General features: G+C 41.5%; 3 protein-coding genes across 10 annotated transcripts in view; 2 read left to right on the top strand and 1 right to left on the bottom strand.

Moving 5' to 3' along the window:
• Window positions 1–428: 428 nt before the first annotated feature.
• LOC309846989 (ubiquitin-like protein 5) lies at window positions 429–1,132 on the top strand. Its single transcript, XM_082696678.1, has 2 exons — window positions 429–472; window positions 745–1,132. Exon 2 carries the CDS (start codon window positions 756–758, stop codon window positions 975–977), a length of 222 nt encoding a protein of 73 aa, XP_082552804.1. The 5' UTR covers window positions 429–472; window positions 745–755; the 3' UTR covers window positions 978–1,132.
• Window positions 1,133–1,292: 160 nt separating this feature from the next.
• Window positions 1,293–9,998, bottom strand: ATP5PF (ATP synthase peripheral stalk subunit F6). 5 transcript variants are annotated; one of them, XM_082696257.1, is made up of 5 exons: window positions 9,720–9,801; window positions 8,014–8,159; window positions 6,828–6,998; window positions 2,228–2,352; window positions 1,293–1,469 (listed from the first exon to the last, which is right to left on the bottom strand). In XM_082696257.1, exons 3-5 carry the CDS (start codon window positions 6,989–6,991, stop codon window positions 1,432–1,434), a joined length of 327 nt encoding a protein of 108 aa, XP_082552383.1. In that variant the 5' UTR covers window positions 6,992–6,998; window positions 8,014–8,159; window positions 9,720–9,801; the 3' UTR covers window positions 1,293–1,431. The 5 variants fall into 5 exon arrangements, with proteins under 5 accessions (XP_082552383.1, XP_082552380.1, XP_082552381.1 ...); XM_082696254.1 differs by lacking the exons at window positions 8,014–8,159; window positions 9,720–9,801 and adding an exon at window positions 9,866–9,998; XM_082696255.1 differs by lacking the exon at window positions 8,014–8,159 and having other exon boundaries at window positions 9,732–9,912.
• The window catches only part of GABPA (GA binding protein transcription factor subunit alpha), a 35,943-nt gene continuing 28,183 nt past the window's right edge, over window positions 9,822–17,581 (top strand). Inside the window, exons 1-2 of one of the 4 annotated variants that reach the window (XM_082694723.1) lie at window positions 9,822–9,947; window positions 16,881–16,983. In XM_082694723.1, the coding sequence (XP_082550849.1) occupies window positions 16,907–16,983 (77 nt within the window). In that variant the 5' untranslated portion in view covers window positions 9,822–9,947; window positions 16,881–16,906. Of the gene's footprint in view, window positions 9,948–10,262; window positions 10,459–10,659; window positions 10,928–16,880; window positions 16,984–17,581 lie in introns of those variants that run through there. The other 3 variants (XM_082694720.1, XM_082694721.1, XM_082694722.1) reach the window with 3 other exon arrangements.

Here is a 17,581-nt window from a genome sequence, read left to right as displayed (position 1 = left end):
TCCTTCTTAAGAAAAATAATCTCCTTAAGAGCTATCTCCAGTAACCAGAATTTTGATGTGCCTGCTACAGCACCTATCTGGTACATTATTTGCTGGCTCTTCCATCACCTGGGTAAAATCACACCATATGGCTTCATCTTTCAAAGGAGGTTCCTTTGTAGAACACCTACCCCGTCTCAACTTTCCTTCCTCTGTCTGGAGAGCACAGTAGTAGCCTCTGATCATAAACTGCAAGGGAAGAGGAGGGACCTGGGCTATTAGGATAAAAGCAGTTAACATTTGATGAGATGGTAGTTAAAACACAATGGATGTTCCTTTGTATATTCAAACTTAACTTGAGTTTCCTGGAAAAGCGATGATAAAGATTTGTAAGCCATTTCTTTATATTCTGGGAGTGGATAGAACATGCTTCTGCAGCAAACATTCCTTAGCTCAGGGTGTCTGAGGTTCTGCTGGTTCCAGGCGTTTAGAGGTGAGGGGCCGCGTAGAGAGGTCCGGAGTCGGGGGAAACTGATGGGACCCGGCTCTCAAGGGTGTGCGCGCCCGCTCGAGGCGGAGCCTTCAGGCGACCTGAGTGGGGAGGCGCAGCTGCCTGGGGTCTGCCCTCCTGGGAGTTGAGGCCCGGAAGGACTCGGATCTGGGAGGTTGAGGAGGGGTAAACATAAGACTCAAATCAGGAATCTTGGGTCTTTGGAGACCCCTGAAGTCCTGACTCTGCTGCCTTCCACCCCACACCGTGTGTAGCTCCAGACAGGATGATCGAGGTTGTTTGCAACGACCGTCTAGGGAAGAAGGTCCGCGTTAAGTGCAACACTGATGACACCATCGGGGACCTTAAGAAGCTGATCGCAGCCCAAACTGGCACCCGTTGGAACAAGATCGTCCTGAAGAAGTGGTACACGATTTTTAAGGACCACGTGTCTCTGGGGGACTATGAAATCCACGATGGGATGAACCTGGAGCTTTATTACCAGTAGAGGAGAATTCCTTCCCCCTGCTACCCTGCCTTGTCTTCCCTTCCCCTCTTCTTCCTCCCCCACCCCTCCTCTCCCATCGTCACCCCCACACAGATATGGATACTTGTTTTTAAAAACTCATGTTAATAAAATCTTAGAAGTTGCAAAAAAAAAAAGTAAGTTTCCAGGACTAAAAAGGTAGCCCTGCACACTGAGAAGAGTCTGGTGGGTTATGGGCAAGTTCTAGCCGGTTTATCCAAAGTCTCCATCTGATTCATGATAACCAATGGGAGAATTTAACAATGATGCCGAGACACAGAATTCAATATACTCAACTGCACACCCAACATCACCAAATAATTTATTTGGAATCAGAATTAAAAGAACATTGGACAGTTGAGAAATGTATGTTTATTCTGATCCAGTTGTACAACTAATCTAGAACAAATTTTCGAATAAATTTTACATTATTTCTTCAAGACTGCGGTTTTTCAATGACTTCAAATTTAGGATCTAAGAAAAAAAAAAGAAGGTTCAAACTTAGCCATATTGCAGTAAGATGCATTATCTAGAAATCTTTAATTCATCAATCTTCTGATTTTTTTTTTTTAGTGAATACTGTTTTTAAACACCTACATGGAAACATAACAATTGCTAAAGGTTTATTTAGCACTTACTATAAATCAGGCTCTCTATTAACTGATTTCACATATATTTTTTTTTATAAAGATTTTATTTATTTATCAGAGAGAGAGAGAGCGAGCACAGGCAGACAGAATGCCAGGCAGAGGCAGAGGGAGAAGCAGGCTCCCTGCTGAGCAAGGAACCCGATGCGGGACTCGATCCCAGGACGCTGGGATCACGACCTGAGCCGAAGGCAGCTGCTTAACCAACTGAGCCACCCAGGCGTCCCTGATTTCACATATATTATGTCATTTAATGACAACCACAAAGAAGACATAATTCTCCCTAAATATCAGGTGAGAACAGTCACCAGTTAACTATCCGAGATCACACACCTCATAGATGATCTTGTTAAGACTCAAGATCAGGGAGTTTGATTTCAGATCCCCACCACCACCTGTTATATGATCTCCAAAACCAATGGCAAACATTTACACCAGAGCTTCTCATGCAAATATCACTGTCCCAGTAAATTTATGTGTGATTGTCATTTAATCATCTGAACAATCCAAGTAAGTATAAAGTAGAAATATGCTCAACTTAAAATAATCTCTCACAAGACTGAATTCATGTTTAAAGACACTTACCTTCAAATTTGAAGTCCGGGAATGTATTCATGTCTGCTTTACCATACATCTGCTTAAGCTTAAAAAGTTCCCTCTCTAGGTCTTGCTGGTATTCTGGGCCAGTGTCAACCGGTCCTCCAGATGCCCTGTGGTATAAATGAGCAGGTAAAAACTCATGCACTAGTTTACAAAAACAAAATTACTTTTCACCATCAAGTTTCAATATATCTTTTCAAAAGTATTCACATGGGAAAAATACTCTTTCTGAAAAAAAGTGTATCCATTTGAATTTCAACTCAAACTTTTTTAATAATGTTTCACATAAATGAGGCAACTTTAAACTTCTAACATGCAAGGTCTGGAGTATCAAGGATGTTTATTAAGTCAGAATCTCCTGAGGTCTAAGCTGCAGGAAGATATGATGGCTAAATCCATGGGCTCTTAGAGTCAATGACTGCTTCTGCTTGAATGTTAGCCCTACAATGTATTAAAACTGCAAAAACCCGAGCAAGGCATGAAGCACTCTAAATGTTCCACATTTAAAACTAAAGGTCCTACCTAATGGTGGTGTTATGAGAATTATAGAGATAATGCACATGTACCACTTAACACAGTACCTGGCACACAGAGAGGTGACAGTGGTCAAGAAGTGTTACCTATTTTTATAACCTTATTTAAATCAGCCACCACTGGGCCCCTGAATGGCTCAGTGGGTTAAGCCTCTGCCTTCAGCTCAGGTCATGATCTCAGGGTCCTGAGATCGAGTCCCACATTGGACTCTCTGCCTGGCAGAGAGCCTGCTTCCCCCACCCCTCCCGCCTGCCTCTCTGCCTACTTGTGATTTCTCTGTGTGTGTCAAATAAATAAATGAGATCTTAAAAAAAAAAAAAAATCAGCCACCACTAAATGGCTTCTAAAAGATCTTAGTAACTTTAAGTCTCTATCCCATGGGCCTAACAAAGAAGCCGAAATTTCCTACTCTCAGTGACTTTGCTACTTAGGAAAAAAAAAATAACATGTTTATGCAAACATTTGTGCTACAAGAGTTATTGATAAGCTTCAAAGACACAGTTTATCAAACAGCTACTCAAGTTGAGGACAGTGCACTTTTGCTAATTAGGAAAAATTACATTTTAAAAAGGTGGCATTTGTGACAAACCATGCATTTGCGTCAGATTTTTATTTCATACATTCTAAGACTGAAAAAGCAAAGATAAGGAGGTAATAAAGAACTAGCTGTATATGGAAAATCTAAGTCATCTAGATGAAAATGCCAGCAGGACCCAGGTCACGAGAGGCCTGGAATGTTAAGTCTGGGACTTTGTATTTTATTTACTAGGCAATCAAATTATATTAAAGTTGTGCTTTGGGAAGATAAATATAGCATCATGGACCAGCAGTGGGGCTAATCAGATCTAATAATTCTTCGCATTAATTCTGTGTTTGTCATGTTACTGCCACCTACCAATGAACAATAAACAAAACTTTACAAGTGAAATTATTAAGGGTAATAATATTTTCACATGACTATGATAGAACTATAGGGCCTTACCTATGTTACAGAATTTCCACAAAAACATAGAGACAGCTCTAATTTAAGAACTTGTTAATGATGTTGGTTGTCATGGACCCCATTTTCTTCTAGATCAGCAGATGCAACAGAACTTTCTATAATGACAGAAATGCTCTGTATCTATGCTCTCATAAGGTAGCTACTAACAAAATCTGGCTAGTGAGCACTAGAAATGTGACTAAAGTGACTGAGGAACTGAATTTTTATTTATACTTAATTAGATTTCAATAGTCACATGTGAATAGTGGAGGTCTAGATAGAGCCTTCAATCAGATACTTTTAATGATTGTCTTCCAGCTCTGGGAGCTACAAGTTTAGAAATTGCCTTAAGGGAAAAAAAAGAAAAAGAAAAAGAAAAAGAAAAAGAAACTGTTTTAAGAGAATCCAGCCAGTCTCATCAATATACTGGTTACTGACAGATGGCTATTTTAACTTTAGTATGTATACTCTTATAGTAAGGAAGATAGGTATCACCCAGATATCACCTACCTCCTCCACAGAGTATGTCTCCCACACCACCTTATTACAGCCCCAGAACCTAGCATAGTGACCAGGACAAGAGTCACTAAATTTTTGTAACATCTTATGAAACAGTTGTCATCATCCCCATTTTACATATGAATAAAATATAGAGATTAAATAAACGTGCCAAAGATCACAGAGCTAGGAAGTGTCAGAGCTGCATTCCAGGCAAGACTCTATGAGCAGAACATTTCTCCACACCATATGCACAAATGAATGAATTATAGGCTCCTTAGATTAAGCGTACATCTCAGGGGTACCTGGCTGACTCAGTGGCTAGAGCATGAAACTCTTGAGGGCCCTGAGTTCAAGCCCCATGTTGGACATAAAGCTTACTTTGAAAGAAATAAAATAAAGAGAGTCCACCTCAAGACTGACATATTGGACAGTTTAAGTATACACAGCACCTATACTAAGACCTTACCTCTGGACAGGAGACATATTCCCCAACCAGCCCTGCAAATCTGCTGACTGAACAGTGTGATTTTAGAGAAATTCTAAACTTTTTGCCTTGCTTTTCTCAAATATAAGATGGGATAAGATCTGTAAGATTGTTGTCAGAATTTACTTTAATCCCTTTGCTCTCTCTCTCCTTCGTTCTGCCAAGGACAAAACCTTTTTGTTAGTTGCCCTGTCTCAAAATCTCAGAGTTCTTGAACTGATCCCTCTTCTCTGTCTCTCCACTAGGTAATAAAGACCAGTTCTCAGTCTCTCAATGTCTTGACTGTCACTTTTATATTTGCACTGCTATGAAAATAAAATTCTCATCAACTAATGCTTGAATTATTAAACTTTCCTACCATGCCTGTCTTCCTTTTCTATTCAATTGTTCTAACACTGTGATTGAAATTGCCATCCTGATAGAGTTCTATCCCACCATCCCACTCAAAAACCTTTAATTGCTCATAAATGCCTATCATATACTACCTTAATTGCCCATCTACAGTCAAGGCCTCTCAAAATCCCCTCATTTCGATCCCATTCCTCTTCTTTCTGCTCCCTACACTCCTCATACAGTCTACAGTCCTGGGAAATGGCATGATGCAATTTTCCAAATATACTTTGTGGTTTCAAGTTGTCATGCCTTAGCTCACCATTCTTTCCTCCTAAAAGATCCTCCTCCCACTCCCATTTATCTGTCCGACCTTCACACCAATTGTTCATAAGCTGGATGAGACCCTTAGTTATGGATATTTACCATAACTTCCATGGGTTCAAGAACACTTTCAAGCTATAAGCAGAATCATGTAAGTAAATTCTTCACTTTTTTAAAACTGAGATGATGATCCGTAGTTATCCCTATTCTCAAAAAGGAAAAAGGACCCCCAACAGAGCTTTCAAAGCTAAGATAAAACAATCACTCTTGCAACTTACCTTGCAGAATGCCTCTAGCTATAAAGGAGCATTCCTTCTTGTGAACTCCCCAAACACAGACTGTGTCACTACCTTAGATCTAATCCATTTTACTTTATATATTAATATACATATGCCTATAAGCTTTCTACACCTATCAAACTTCAAGAATATATAAAAATGCAATATGGCTTCTTTCTGTGCTCTGCCCCCTGCCCTGGCCCTTAATAGCTCAGTGCTTTGCACATGCTAGACAACTAAGTAAAACAGAACAGTGAACTGATATATGTCACTTTTCCCAACACTTGGGGGTTGAATTTGATGGCTAAGGTCATCTTTCGTCTCCAAAACTGTGTGATATAATTGTGTTTATCCTGGACTTGCTTTAAGCCATTTCAGAGTCTTTTGTCCTTTGACCTTCCCAGAGATACAGTACTATGGAAATAGCATTAAAGAGAAAAATGCTGTGTTCATACATTCCCCCCAAATCATGATGTCACAGAAAGACCACTAAATCGAGAGTTAGAATATTTTGATAATGTTTTTCTTCCTATAAGTTTTTATGACTTTAGACTAATTAATGTCTAAGGGACTTAGTTTTCTGAAATATGGTTCGTAAATGATTTCCAAGATCTCATGTACTTCTAAGCATTGACTCCAGTGTATAATAAATAACATTATAATATATAATATATGGTTAAAAAATATATATATATGGTTAAAATGACAATAGATCATATGGGTCCCTTGGGACCCATATAAAGAAAATAAAATTTGGGACTTAAAAACTGAGATTTTTATCTTCTTTTAGAGCATCTAGTGAACTTCTTTGTCACAGATCAGCTCAGGGAAGATCTTAGACACTTTCTTTCTTTCTTTTTTTTTTTTTTAAAGATTTTATTTATTTATTTGACAGACAGAGATCACAAGTAGGCAGAGAGAGAGAGAGAGAGAGAAGCAGGCTTCCTGTGGAGCAGAGAGCCCGATGCGGGGCTAGATCCCAGGACCCTGAGATCATGACCCGAGCTGAAGGCAGCAGCCCAAACCACTGAGCCACCCAGGTGCCCCAGATCTTAGACACTTTCAAACACCAAGTAATTTTTTCCCCCATCTCAAAACTTACACACTTTGAATATTTATATTTACACCATGGGTGATTATCTACCCACTTACTGTCGTTTAGTTCTGTATTCTTTAATCTTGTCCACGAAGAGTTTCTGTACAGGATCAAGTTCCTTATTAAATGCCACTGCTGTAACACCAATGTTCCTCCTCAAATGAACTGAGACTGCAGACCGAATGAGAGAGGACAACCCGAAGAGCCTTTGAAGAATCATGGTGATTCTGTTATTGAAAACAAGCACCGGAATGTTAATATAGTTTAAAATACATATACTTTATATATGTGTGTGTGTGTGTGTGTATGTATATATATATATACATACACAATATATATATATATAAAAAATAAAAACACCTCTAAATATATCATATAGTGGGAATCTAACTCCATTAACTGCTACAGAACTCAATCGTAAATCGTACCAGAACTCACGGAATGCTAAGTGCTCAAATCATAGTCTGTGGACCAGCAGTGGTATAAGAATTATTACGGAAACTTACAGAGCAATTTGACATAGTAATATATATTTGCTGAATAATAAATCAGTTTGTATTCTGTGGGTCTTCGCCCTACTGTCTTTCACCTCATTTTTTCAGTAACTCATTTTTACTTTATTCTTCCAAAGTAGCTGCAAGGGTTGGGGGAAAAATGATCCTCTACCACTAAGAGTTTAAGAAGCATTAAGAAGACTGTACAGTAACACAGTCGTTCTTGAGTAGGGGTGGCAGTATCCCGCAAGAGATATTTGAGTTTTGGTTGTCCTGACTTGGGTGTTGCTGGCCCCTAGTGGGTAAAGGAGAGAACAAACTGAGGGTTGATTCAGGTTGTTGGGTGGGGGGAAAGGCTAGATGGGTGATGGGTAATATGGAGGGCACTTGTTATAGTAAGTACTAGGTTGTATGAAAGTGATAAATCACTGAAACCACTATTGAACTGTTATGTTAACCGGAATTTAAATAAAAATTTTGGGGGAAAAAAAGAATACCAAAAGAACCCCCATAGTAAACAAAATATCCTTCACCTACCAGGATGAAAGCAAAGTATCTGAAGAAATTATAGAATTCACCATATATCACTTACACCTCATCAAAGAAAAATACTTAAGACTCCAAGCAAACAACAAATAACCTTAAAGTGCTACTTATTATCATCTCCATTTTACCTACACAGAAACTAAGGTTTAGAGATTAAGTATGTGGCACAAGGTTACACAGTAGAATCTGACTGGACACAGACCTATTTTATAAAAATTGTGCTTCACGGTACATTCTCCCCTCTGGAATCTTAAGAACATACTAACAGTCATCAGTAAGGTCACTTCAGCCCAAAATACTTTGTGGAATACTTCCATATATATTCTCTCCTTGTACCGCTGGGTGATACTGTTAAGAACCAGAGGAAAGTGGTCTGATCTTACAGATAATAAAACTACGTCTAAGAAAAATGATTACATTGCCCATTTTCCCAGTTAATTTGCTCTGACTCTTGCAAAAATTGTGTCATTCCTACTAGGTAAAATCCATTTTCATTTTTTCAATGTCCATCACTACTGTTTTTTTTTTTTTAAAGTAAGTTCTATACCCAACGTGTGGGCTGAACTCCACACCAGGAGATGAGGAGTTGCTCCACGGACTGAACTAGCCGGGCACCCCTCTATCACCATCTAAGTAGTAATGGCTCCCAAATCACAACTCTAATCTTGGCCTTTGTCTCTTCCCTTCATAAATCCTCAAATTCGACTTGTCTAAAAAATAAATAAATAATCTCACTATCAAAACTTGTTCCTTAAAAAAAAAAAGGGCGCCTGGGTGGCTCAGTAGATTAAGCCGCTGCCTTCGGCTCAGGTCATGATCTCAGGGTCCTGGGATCGAGTCCCGCATCGGGCTCTCTGCTCAGCAGGGAGCCTGCTTCCCTCTCTCTCTCTCTGCCTGCTTCTCTACTTGTGATTTCTCTCTGTCAAATAAATAAACAGAATCTTAAAAAAAAAAAAACAAAAAACTTGTTCCTTTTTTATTCCCTTTTTTCCCCGCTGATTAACGTAGGAGTGTCCACCATCAGTCCCGTCACGCAGAAAACGTTATTACACAACTAGGTGTAAAATACAAACTGCGGTACGTTCTCTATTCAAGCACTATGGGATGCCACGAGAACCGGTGACACGGATTTGACACAGGAAGACTGGAGAAGGCAACAGCAAAAAAGGGTACACATGCGCAGAGAACCTGTGGTGAAAGCGCCCGGTTCTGCAGCTGACCGAGACCGCGGACCCGCCAGCCATAGGTTAGTCCTCTCACCGCCTCTTCCGTGCATATCTCTAAGGTCAAGCCACAACCCGCCTAGCCCGACCCGTTCTCTTCCCCCTTGCTGGAAACCCGGTTCTGTCCCGCCTGCGAACTGCGGCCTCACCCCTAGCTCAAGCACCCCCCTGATCCCCAGTCGGCATCCTGTTTCTTGGCGTTGAGGTGCAGGCCTGTGCTGGAAAGCGAGAGCGGAAAACAAGCTGCACTATCAGCATTTTCAGGCAGGTGCAAACTGTTAAAGATGACGACCACCCATTTCCCTCTTACGGTGCACATTCCGCTGTACATCGTGGGGCAACATTTCCCGCACTCCCCAGCACGGCAGGCCCGGCTGCAGACCGGCCCTGAGGGAATGACCTTGGGCTGCCCCGGCTGGGCCGGGTGCCCAGGAATCCCTGGCCTCCCTGCCTCCCGTACCACCCAGGGTTGCCTCACAACAACTATTACCAGGCCCGAGGACCGAGTCTACCCCCAACTTCAAGGCCTAAAAGCGGCGAGATCAAAAGTGACCCGGGGCCAGGCGGTGAAGGTGCCTGGGACAAAGGGCTGCTTTATACTCCTGAAGAACAGAAGTAACAGGCAGCCCAGGCCTCCTAAGAAACCTGGAATCTGCGTCCCAAGAGGCCAAGCTAGTCTAGCTACCTTCCGAGTCACCTTGCACTCAGTCCGGAGCTGCCAGAGCCTCCGCGGCCGCCACCGTTCTACTTCCGGCCCTGGCTCCGCCCCCCACCCGCCTACCCGCCATCGCAATGCATTATGGGCCGCCGTTTCAGTCGGTCGACACTCACCGGACAGGAAACGTCTCGGAGGCGGTCTGCGACCGGACGGCTCTAGGTGAGACAGAAGCCAAACAGGAGGAGGAAGTGGAGGGTAAGTGCTTCCGGGTCTCTTGGCGAGACCTCCGCCATCTTTCCTTCGCCCAACTTGACCTGCTGTTCTTTTTACCTCCTGGAAGCTTGTTTGTTTACGCATGCGCACTTTGACTGGTCTTTTACCTAGTTCAGTCCTCCCGGACTCAAGTCAGCATCCTGTTCTCTGGGGTTGTTGAGGTGTATGATTAAGCCCGGAAAGTGAGAGTGTAAAACAAAGCTGGATTGGGGCGTTGGGTTCCAGTGTGCCTCGCGAGCCTCCGTTGCCTCGGGCGTTCGTTTCGCGCAACCTGCTGGGAGTTGTAGTCCCGGACCCGGGGGTGCCTGGGAGGAGCGGGGGGGTTGGAGTTTCTCAGCGCCGATTCCGCGGGAAAGGCCCAGGGGCCTCTCACTTCGAGTCGCGGGAGCTGCGGGTCTAACTGGGAGAGACGCTGCACGTGGAGCCCGCGCCCCTGCTGTTCTCAGCCGGCTCTGGAGCGCGGGTGGGGGCGACGGGGCCGATTCCGGAGCGGGTGAGTGCGGCCGCGGGGGAGGAAGGGAGCGCGGGCCCGCGCGGGCCGGCCTCGTTCCGGGGCCTTCTCACCCACAGCGGCCCCCCCGCGGCCGCCTCTGTGTTTTGTTTCCGCTGGTCCCCGGCGCTGTGACTCCCATTTCCGTTCGTGGAGACTTGAGGGAGCCGGGTGGGGAGGGGCGGGTGAGGCAGTGCGGGGAGCGGAGGGGAGGGGCGCGCGGCGCGGGGCCCTGGGAAGCCGCGCGCCCCCGGCCTCCCGTGTCACCTTTCGCTGCTCCCTTTCCTTGCTGTCCCCTCCTCGCCTGTGCGCCGTCCGCGGCGGTCCGCGGTCGGGATGAGGTCCTGACGCCCCCCGTATTTCAGAGGAGGGTGCAGAACCAGTCTCGTCGCCAACTCAGCGTTGCGCGCTCACTTCACTTCCAGCTGTCTTTTAGAACTGCCCCACAGTGGCATCGGAGCCATTTATTAATGTATGGGGTGCCCATAGGGGTTTATTTTAGAAACGAGGAAGTAAGAGAAGGGGAAAATGTTGGGTTCATGGAGCTGGCCAACATGTTTAGTATTCTGTGTCCTGGAAGATAAGCCGTTTGTGCGCGTTTGCAGTGTATTTAGGGATCCTAGTTTGACTAGATTAATAGCAGTGTTAATAACAGTGCCTCATAGTGCCCTGCAAGATGATGAGTAATGATGTAGAAATAGTGTCCACTTCATAAATAGTTTTCCACTAACGAATTCCACTAGCAGGAATTCCAGGTCTGGCGCGTGGGAGGAGCAAAGATTCCCGGTTCCCGGGAGCCAAGAGCTGGGCAGTGATAACATTCCTAGATACGGTGTTATCTTAAGCTCAGGAAGAAATTGGCCGACTCTTTAGAAGCAACTTTAGGGGATTAACTTGTCTGTCTCAGGGTTTTGATCCAGGTTTTCCAAGGTTTTTCTTGTTTTTTTTTTGTTTGTTTGTTTTTTTGTTTTATTTGTTTTGTTTTAAAGATATATTCTGACATAAGCTGGACATAAGGCAGTTTTACCTGAATTGCATATATGCATGTCATGAGGGATATATAGTGAAGTATCAAAATAAGGAGCTAGCTGTTAAGTTGAGGTGAGTTATGAGGCCATGGGGAGGCTGGATACTAAATTAAAACAGTGGAGTTAAATCTCTCTCCAACCTTTATTTATAAAACTTCAAATTTACATTCCTGGAAAACAAGTTATACAGAGAAAACCTCCCCGGGCGGGGGTGGGGGAGGTGGTCACCAAGTGTTAACCTTTTTTCACACTTTCATTCTCACTCTCTACACACACAGATGTTTGTGCTTTGTTGTTTCTTAAATTGTTGATTTTATTTTTTTTTAAATGTCTTTTAATTTCTTATGATATTTAAAAGTATCTGTTAGCTTGGGAAAACGTGCTGTCAATCCTGCAGGTACTCTCATACTAATATTTAAGAATTCTTTATTTTCCTTCATTGGGCAAAGTTGTCCTAAGTTCTGTAAACTAGTAATGCATCCCAATGAGGAAATACAATCCTTAAATTTGTGGCTCCAAAAGAGAATGTTATAAACATAACTGTATTTTAAGAAAACTAGCCTTTCTAGGAATTTTTACTTAATTCGTATGGTTTTTGTGAAGTGTTCTGAACCCTGGGTTAAGATTTAATCTAAGAAAAACCAGGGCATCAAGGGGCAGCTCTTAGGTGAAGAGGTCCCACATAATGTTCTTGTCTCTGTTTTCATAAGTATTGACATAGAATTCTGAAAAATTGGTTCCAGAAAAAAAGCTAAGACCCACTCAAGCACTGATACCAAAGATGTGGATAACTTCCCAAACCTCTTCCCACTGCTTCTCCCCACTAGATTTAGAATGAGAAAGAGATCAATTCAGAGGTCACGAGTAGCGTGATTTTTTCTCCCAAAAGTGTGTAAGGCTCATGTTTTGCTTCATTTGGCACCTTGTGGGCAACTAATCTTTAGGATTTTTGGAAGATTGCAGGATAAATTTCTTTTAAACAGATCTCTGTTTTAGTGCTTGTTTTAAGTCCCAACTACAGTTATCCCTACTGAGAAGTCTATGAGTCCATTTCTCAGCTTCTGGTTACTTTCTCTTTCTATTTTTCCATAGTTCCCAGAAATTTCACTTGTTTTCTAATTTTTCTAAATTGGCTATGGAGGGGCACCTGACTGGCTCAGTAGGTAGAGAGTGTGACTCTTGACCTGAGGGTCATGAGTTCAAGCCCCAGGTTGGGCATGGAGCCTACTTAATTAAATAATAAATAAATAAGTAATAGAGGTAAGAGTGGATGATGAGTGTAAGCCCTAAAAATAAAACATAAGTGGTTTTTTTCCCTTAAGATTTATTTGTTCATTTGAGAGAGAGAGAGAGAGATGGTGGAGGGGGAGTGATCAGGCACAGGGAGGGAGAGAATCCACAAATAGACATTTTACTGAGCTAGAGCCTACTGTGGGGCTCCATCTCAGGACCCTGAGATCATGATCTGAGTGGAAACCAATAGTTGTCCACCCAACTGACTGAGCCATCCAGATTCCCCATAAGTAATCTTTTTAAGTGTTTTTCTGCTATAAACCTTACTCTGTTTCTCCCTTTTCCTGTAGGGAACAATTTTTATGATGTTTGTGTATAAATTATTTTCTTGTTTCTACTTAATAAAGTTTCCTAGCATGTGCTCCTTTCTCAAAAACTATGGATACTGATACTGGCTTCAGCTTCCAGCTATCACCAACAAAGCTGTCCTGATCATCCTGTTATTAATCAATGTGAGAATGTCTGTAATGCTTATCTAAGGGCAGTTTTGCTGGGTAATAAATACAGGCATACTTGAGTTGAGCAAGTGCTGCTAGATTATGTTTTCCAAAATTGTACACTTGTCTGTACCCTGTCACTAGCGGCAGAGGATTTTTACAAACTCACCTTACATCCTCATTTCCCTACTAACTCTTCTGTATTCAGATTTCTAATTTTTGCCATATACACACCAATACACACAGTATAGAGTTCTTTGTTTTAAATTGCGTTTTAGGGGATGATTTGAATTCGTGCATTTCTTCATATCTGTAGCTGTTTTGCTTTTCTTTCATGTGAATTTTCTTTTCCTATGCCTTACTTTTCTAATTTATCCTGACTTTTTTGAGGTTGTTATCAACTTGTAGGAATTTATTCTCTAATATTCGAATTTTTAGTCCCTTGTCACTTTTGAATATTGGAAATATGTTTTTTCACTCGGTGGCTTATTCGGGTAAGCCGCTCGCTGCCTTCTGCTTGGGTTACAGTCCCAGGGTCCTGAGATCAAATCCCTCATCGGGTGCCTTGCTTGGCAGGAAGCCTGCTTCTCTCTCTGTCTCTGCCTGCTTGTGCATGCTCTCTCTCTCTCTCTCTCTCTCTTTGACAAATTAATTAATTAATTTAAAAAAAAAAAGAAATCCTCTTCTGTCCTTAAGCTGCAAAAAATCCCCACCGTTTCTTCTATTAGCTCTATAGTTTTACCTTTCATGCTTAAGCCTTAAAGGCATCTGGAGCCAATTTAACTGACGTGTACTAGCACTTACAGCTTTTATTTTTTCATTACATATTAATGGAATTCTGACTAAGGGTAAGGTACATTCCAGGTACTTTGTATACATCTATAAACAAATATCCTTAAGTTGTCCTGGAAGGTAGGTCCCTCCTGGGTCATCAGTTGTTTTGCTATGGTGCTCAGTGTGAATTCCACAATTTTATACATGGCATCAGTTAAGGGATAGGCTTTACTGGGGAAAGGGAAGATTCAGTTAGTCCAGAGTCAACAAGAAAAGTCCTTAATCCTTTCATCATCCAAAGCAAAAGTTTAGGGGCCTAGGCAGTCTGCTGGGTGTGCATGCTTGTTGTGTATCCACATGGAGAACCCCATCGCCTTATTGTTTTTTCTTTTTATACAGCAGCTGTGAGAGCAGCCTTGATAATGTGGGGGAAAATCAGACCAGTTTATACCAGACAGTTTAGATTTAAGTGCCAGCTATTTAGAGACTAACCTCAGCTGCTGGAGATGGTGGGACCTACGGAGAGTTTTAGCCCTTCTAACATGGGAAAGAAGATAGTTTTCCGGTACTACTGTATAACAAATTATTATACATTTAGTGGCTTAAATATACCATCAATTAATTATATACATTTCTGGAAATTAAGTCTGAAATGGGCTTTCTGGGCCAAAATCAGATATTAACAGAACTGTGTTTCTTCTCAAGATTCTAGGAGAGAATCTGTTTCTTTTTTTCAGCTTCTAGAGGCTGCCTGTGTTCTTGGCTTGTGGCTCCTTCTCTCCATCTTCAAAGCCAGTCACAGCCAGTTGAGTCTTTCTAGCTTTGAATCACTCTGGATCTCTTCAGATTCCCTCTTCCATTTTTAAGGACTTTTGTGATTTTGGTGGGTCCAGCTAGACAGTCCTGGATAATCTCTATTTTAAGATCGGCTGATTAGTAACCCTGATTCCCCTCTGCCATGTAACTTCATATATTCACAAGTTTGGGGTTATTGTGCCTCCTAGAGACTTTGGTCCTTTGAGAAATTGAGACCTGGCAGAGCTTCTCTTATTTCAGGAAACTGGCAAAGTCCCTAATTTGTCAAGCCGATTTAAGTTCCTAACGTCACTCTTGGACAATTTGGGTCTTATGCTTTGATGATGGTAGACTGGAGGAAGAAAGATAATGATTAAGTATTAGCAGCAGATAATAGTATTCAGTATTAAGCAGAAATTAATGATTAAGTATGTAAGAGGGACAGGTGCTGTGGACAAGAATAAAGGGGTAAAGAGGAGGCCGGTTACAGAATTAAATGGGGGTGGTCAGGGTATACCTCACTGGGAAAAGGAGATTTGAGCAGACACCAAAGAGGTGAGGGATCTAGCCAAGAGGACAGCTGAGGGAAATAGGTACCAGGTAGGTGATCAGCAGGAGCAAAGCCTGCAGGGTGGGAGGTTCAAGGACTAGCAAGGAGGCTGGTGTAGGAGTGGGAGTCAGAGCAGCAATGTGGTGGGGGTAGATCTTACAGGGCTTTAATGACTACTGTGACGTCTTTAGATTTCACCATGACTGATATAAATCAAAGGAGCACTATGCTGTAGCTTCAGTTTTTAAAAAGGATCGATTGCACTGGCTGTTGTGTTGACAGAGAATGGACTATAGTGGAGATGAGGGCATAGAAATAAGAAAACCTGTTAGCGGAGGCTGCGGCAGTATTCTGGGTTAGAGATGGTGGTGGTTCTTGCACTAGTGTACATTCGCAAATTAGAGCCAGTCTTTGAAGAAACCACGGTTCCGCCTCACCTAGAATGATGTGTAGTTCGGCTGTCGCACCTGAGGTGTGACATGGAACCACATGCAGCTGAGCCCCACTAGCCTCTGGACAGCTGTCACGTGAGGGTGCGCTCAGAATAAGGTTGTTCTGTTTCAAAGATTATAAAGCATTTAAATGCTTGTGCCTGGTGCTAGGTAAATAGTTTTATTATTATTATCAGGTATGAATATTGGAAGTCTTCATTTTGTCATATCTTGTAAGTGGGAGACTCCTTTGCAAATAATAGAATACCAAGTATAAAAGTCAAAGAGTCAGAGGCACTTAGAAAATTCTTCTCTGGACTGAGACTATGTATGGAGTCCAAAGACAAATTCATTGACCAACAGTGAGAAAGAGCAACCTGGAACTCAACAGCATTAATACCTCAGAAAGGGCCACAAAGAAATACCAATATACATAGCTATTTTTTGCATTAGTTAGCATTTTTTAAATTATGATTTTGTATCAGTGGTAGTTTAAAGCAGCAGGTAATTTTTACATGAGAGAATCAAAAACTGAAATTAATGGTTTAAAATATATAAAACCACATCTAAAAAATAAAAAAAAATTCTGATGTGTAATCAGGGCAATAATAGGTATATCTGTAATGATTTGTTACTTTATTTTGCTGTTTTAGAATATTTTAATGGCCTTTGTAAGATGTAATTTGTAACACAAATACTAGCCCTGATTAACTGTATGTCACTCTGTCATTACAATGCTTTGCGGTAAATTTTGCTCCTAAAGTACAGCTTCTAGCTGAACAACTATAATTCATCACGTGTTAATATTTAATTTGAATCCATTATTAAGATTGTAATGCTGTAATAGAATTGACATACCTTTTGCTTGATTTTGAAGTAACTTGAATTAATATATTGACTCAGAGTTTGGGCAAGAATGTCCCAGTAAATACAATGAAATGATGAAAAAGTCATGTTAGGTTAATAAAAATATTGTTTGTGGATTTTCTTTCATATATGAAGATTACTTTCTCTTCTGCTTACCCTCTCCTTTTTTAAAAATGGGATTTCTGCTTTTTGGATAGCATTTCTCTTTATGCAGATAGTTTCAAAATGTCCTAAGTTTTAACTCTTACAGGACTGAGCTTTTGAAATACTCCAACCATGACTAAAAGAGAAGCAGAGGAGCTGATAGAAATTGAGATTGATGGGACAGAGAAACCAGAGTGCACAGAAGAAAGGTTGGTTTTTTTCTGCATTTATTACTTTTATAATTACCAGCATAGCTACTTAAAATTAAGAATCAAGCCATAGTTTTGGGGAGGTTTTTTGTTTTTTGTTTTTTGTTTTAAACTGACCTCAGCATTTTGCGGGATAATGTATTGGGTTTTTTTACCTTTGACTTAATTGCTTTGTATCTGGGAGGGAAAAACAGTTTTAAACTAAAGGTAGTAATATAGCTAATAATGATGAAGCCGATGATTGCAATAGTTCTGCCCCTAGGGCACTGTTTGATTCTTTTCCTTTCCTCCATGCTGGTTACTTTTATTTCAGAAAGAGTTTAATTCACAACCTGAAATAATTTAACAAATATCTGTAAGTAACTGCTATAAACTGGTAACTCTGAGGAATATGTGAATAAGTGAGACAGTAACCTGCTCTAATAGAGGCCACATTGTGTTTGAGGAGGCATACAGGTATAAGGGTAGTTATGTGAACAGTACCAAGTATGTAGTGCAGTGAAAGGTGTTAGTTTTGGGGATAGTAATGGAAGATTACACCATTAAAGAGGGAGAGCAGTGGTAATGAGTTCAGAATCCAGGGACTCAGTCTGGGTAA

The sequence above is a fragment of the Mustela nivalis genome, assembly GCF_964662115.1.
Source record: "Mustela nivalis genome assembly, chromosome: 1".
NCBI lineage: Eukaryota > Metazoa > Chordata > Mammalia > Carnivora > Mustelidae > Mustela > Mustela nivalis.
Note: the sequence above shows the minus strand (reverse complement) of the source record. Positions and strands in the feature narration are given on the sequence as shown.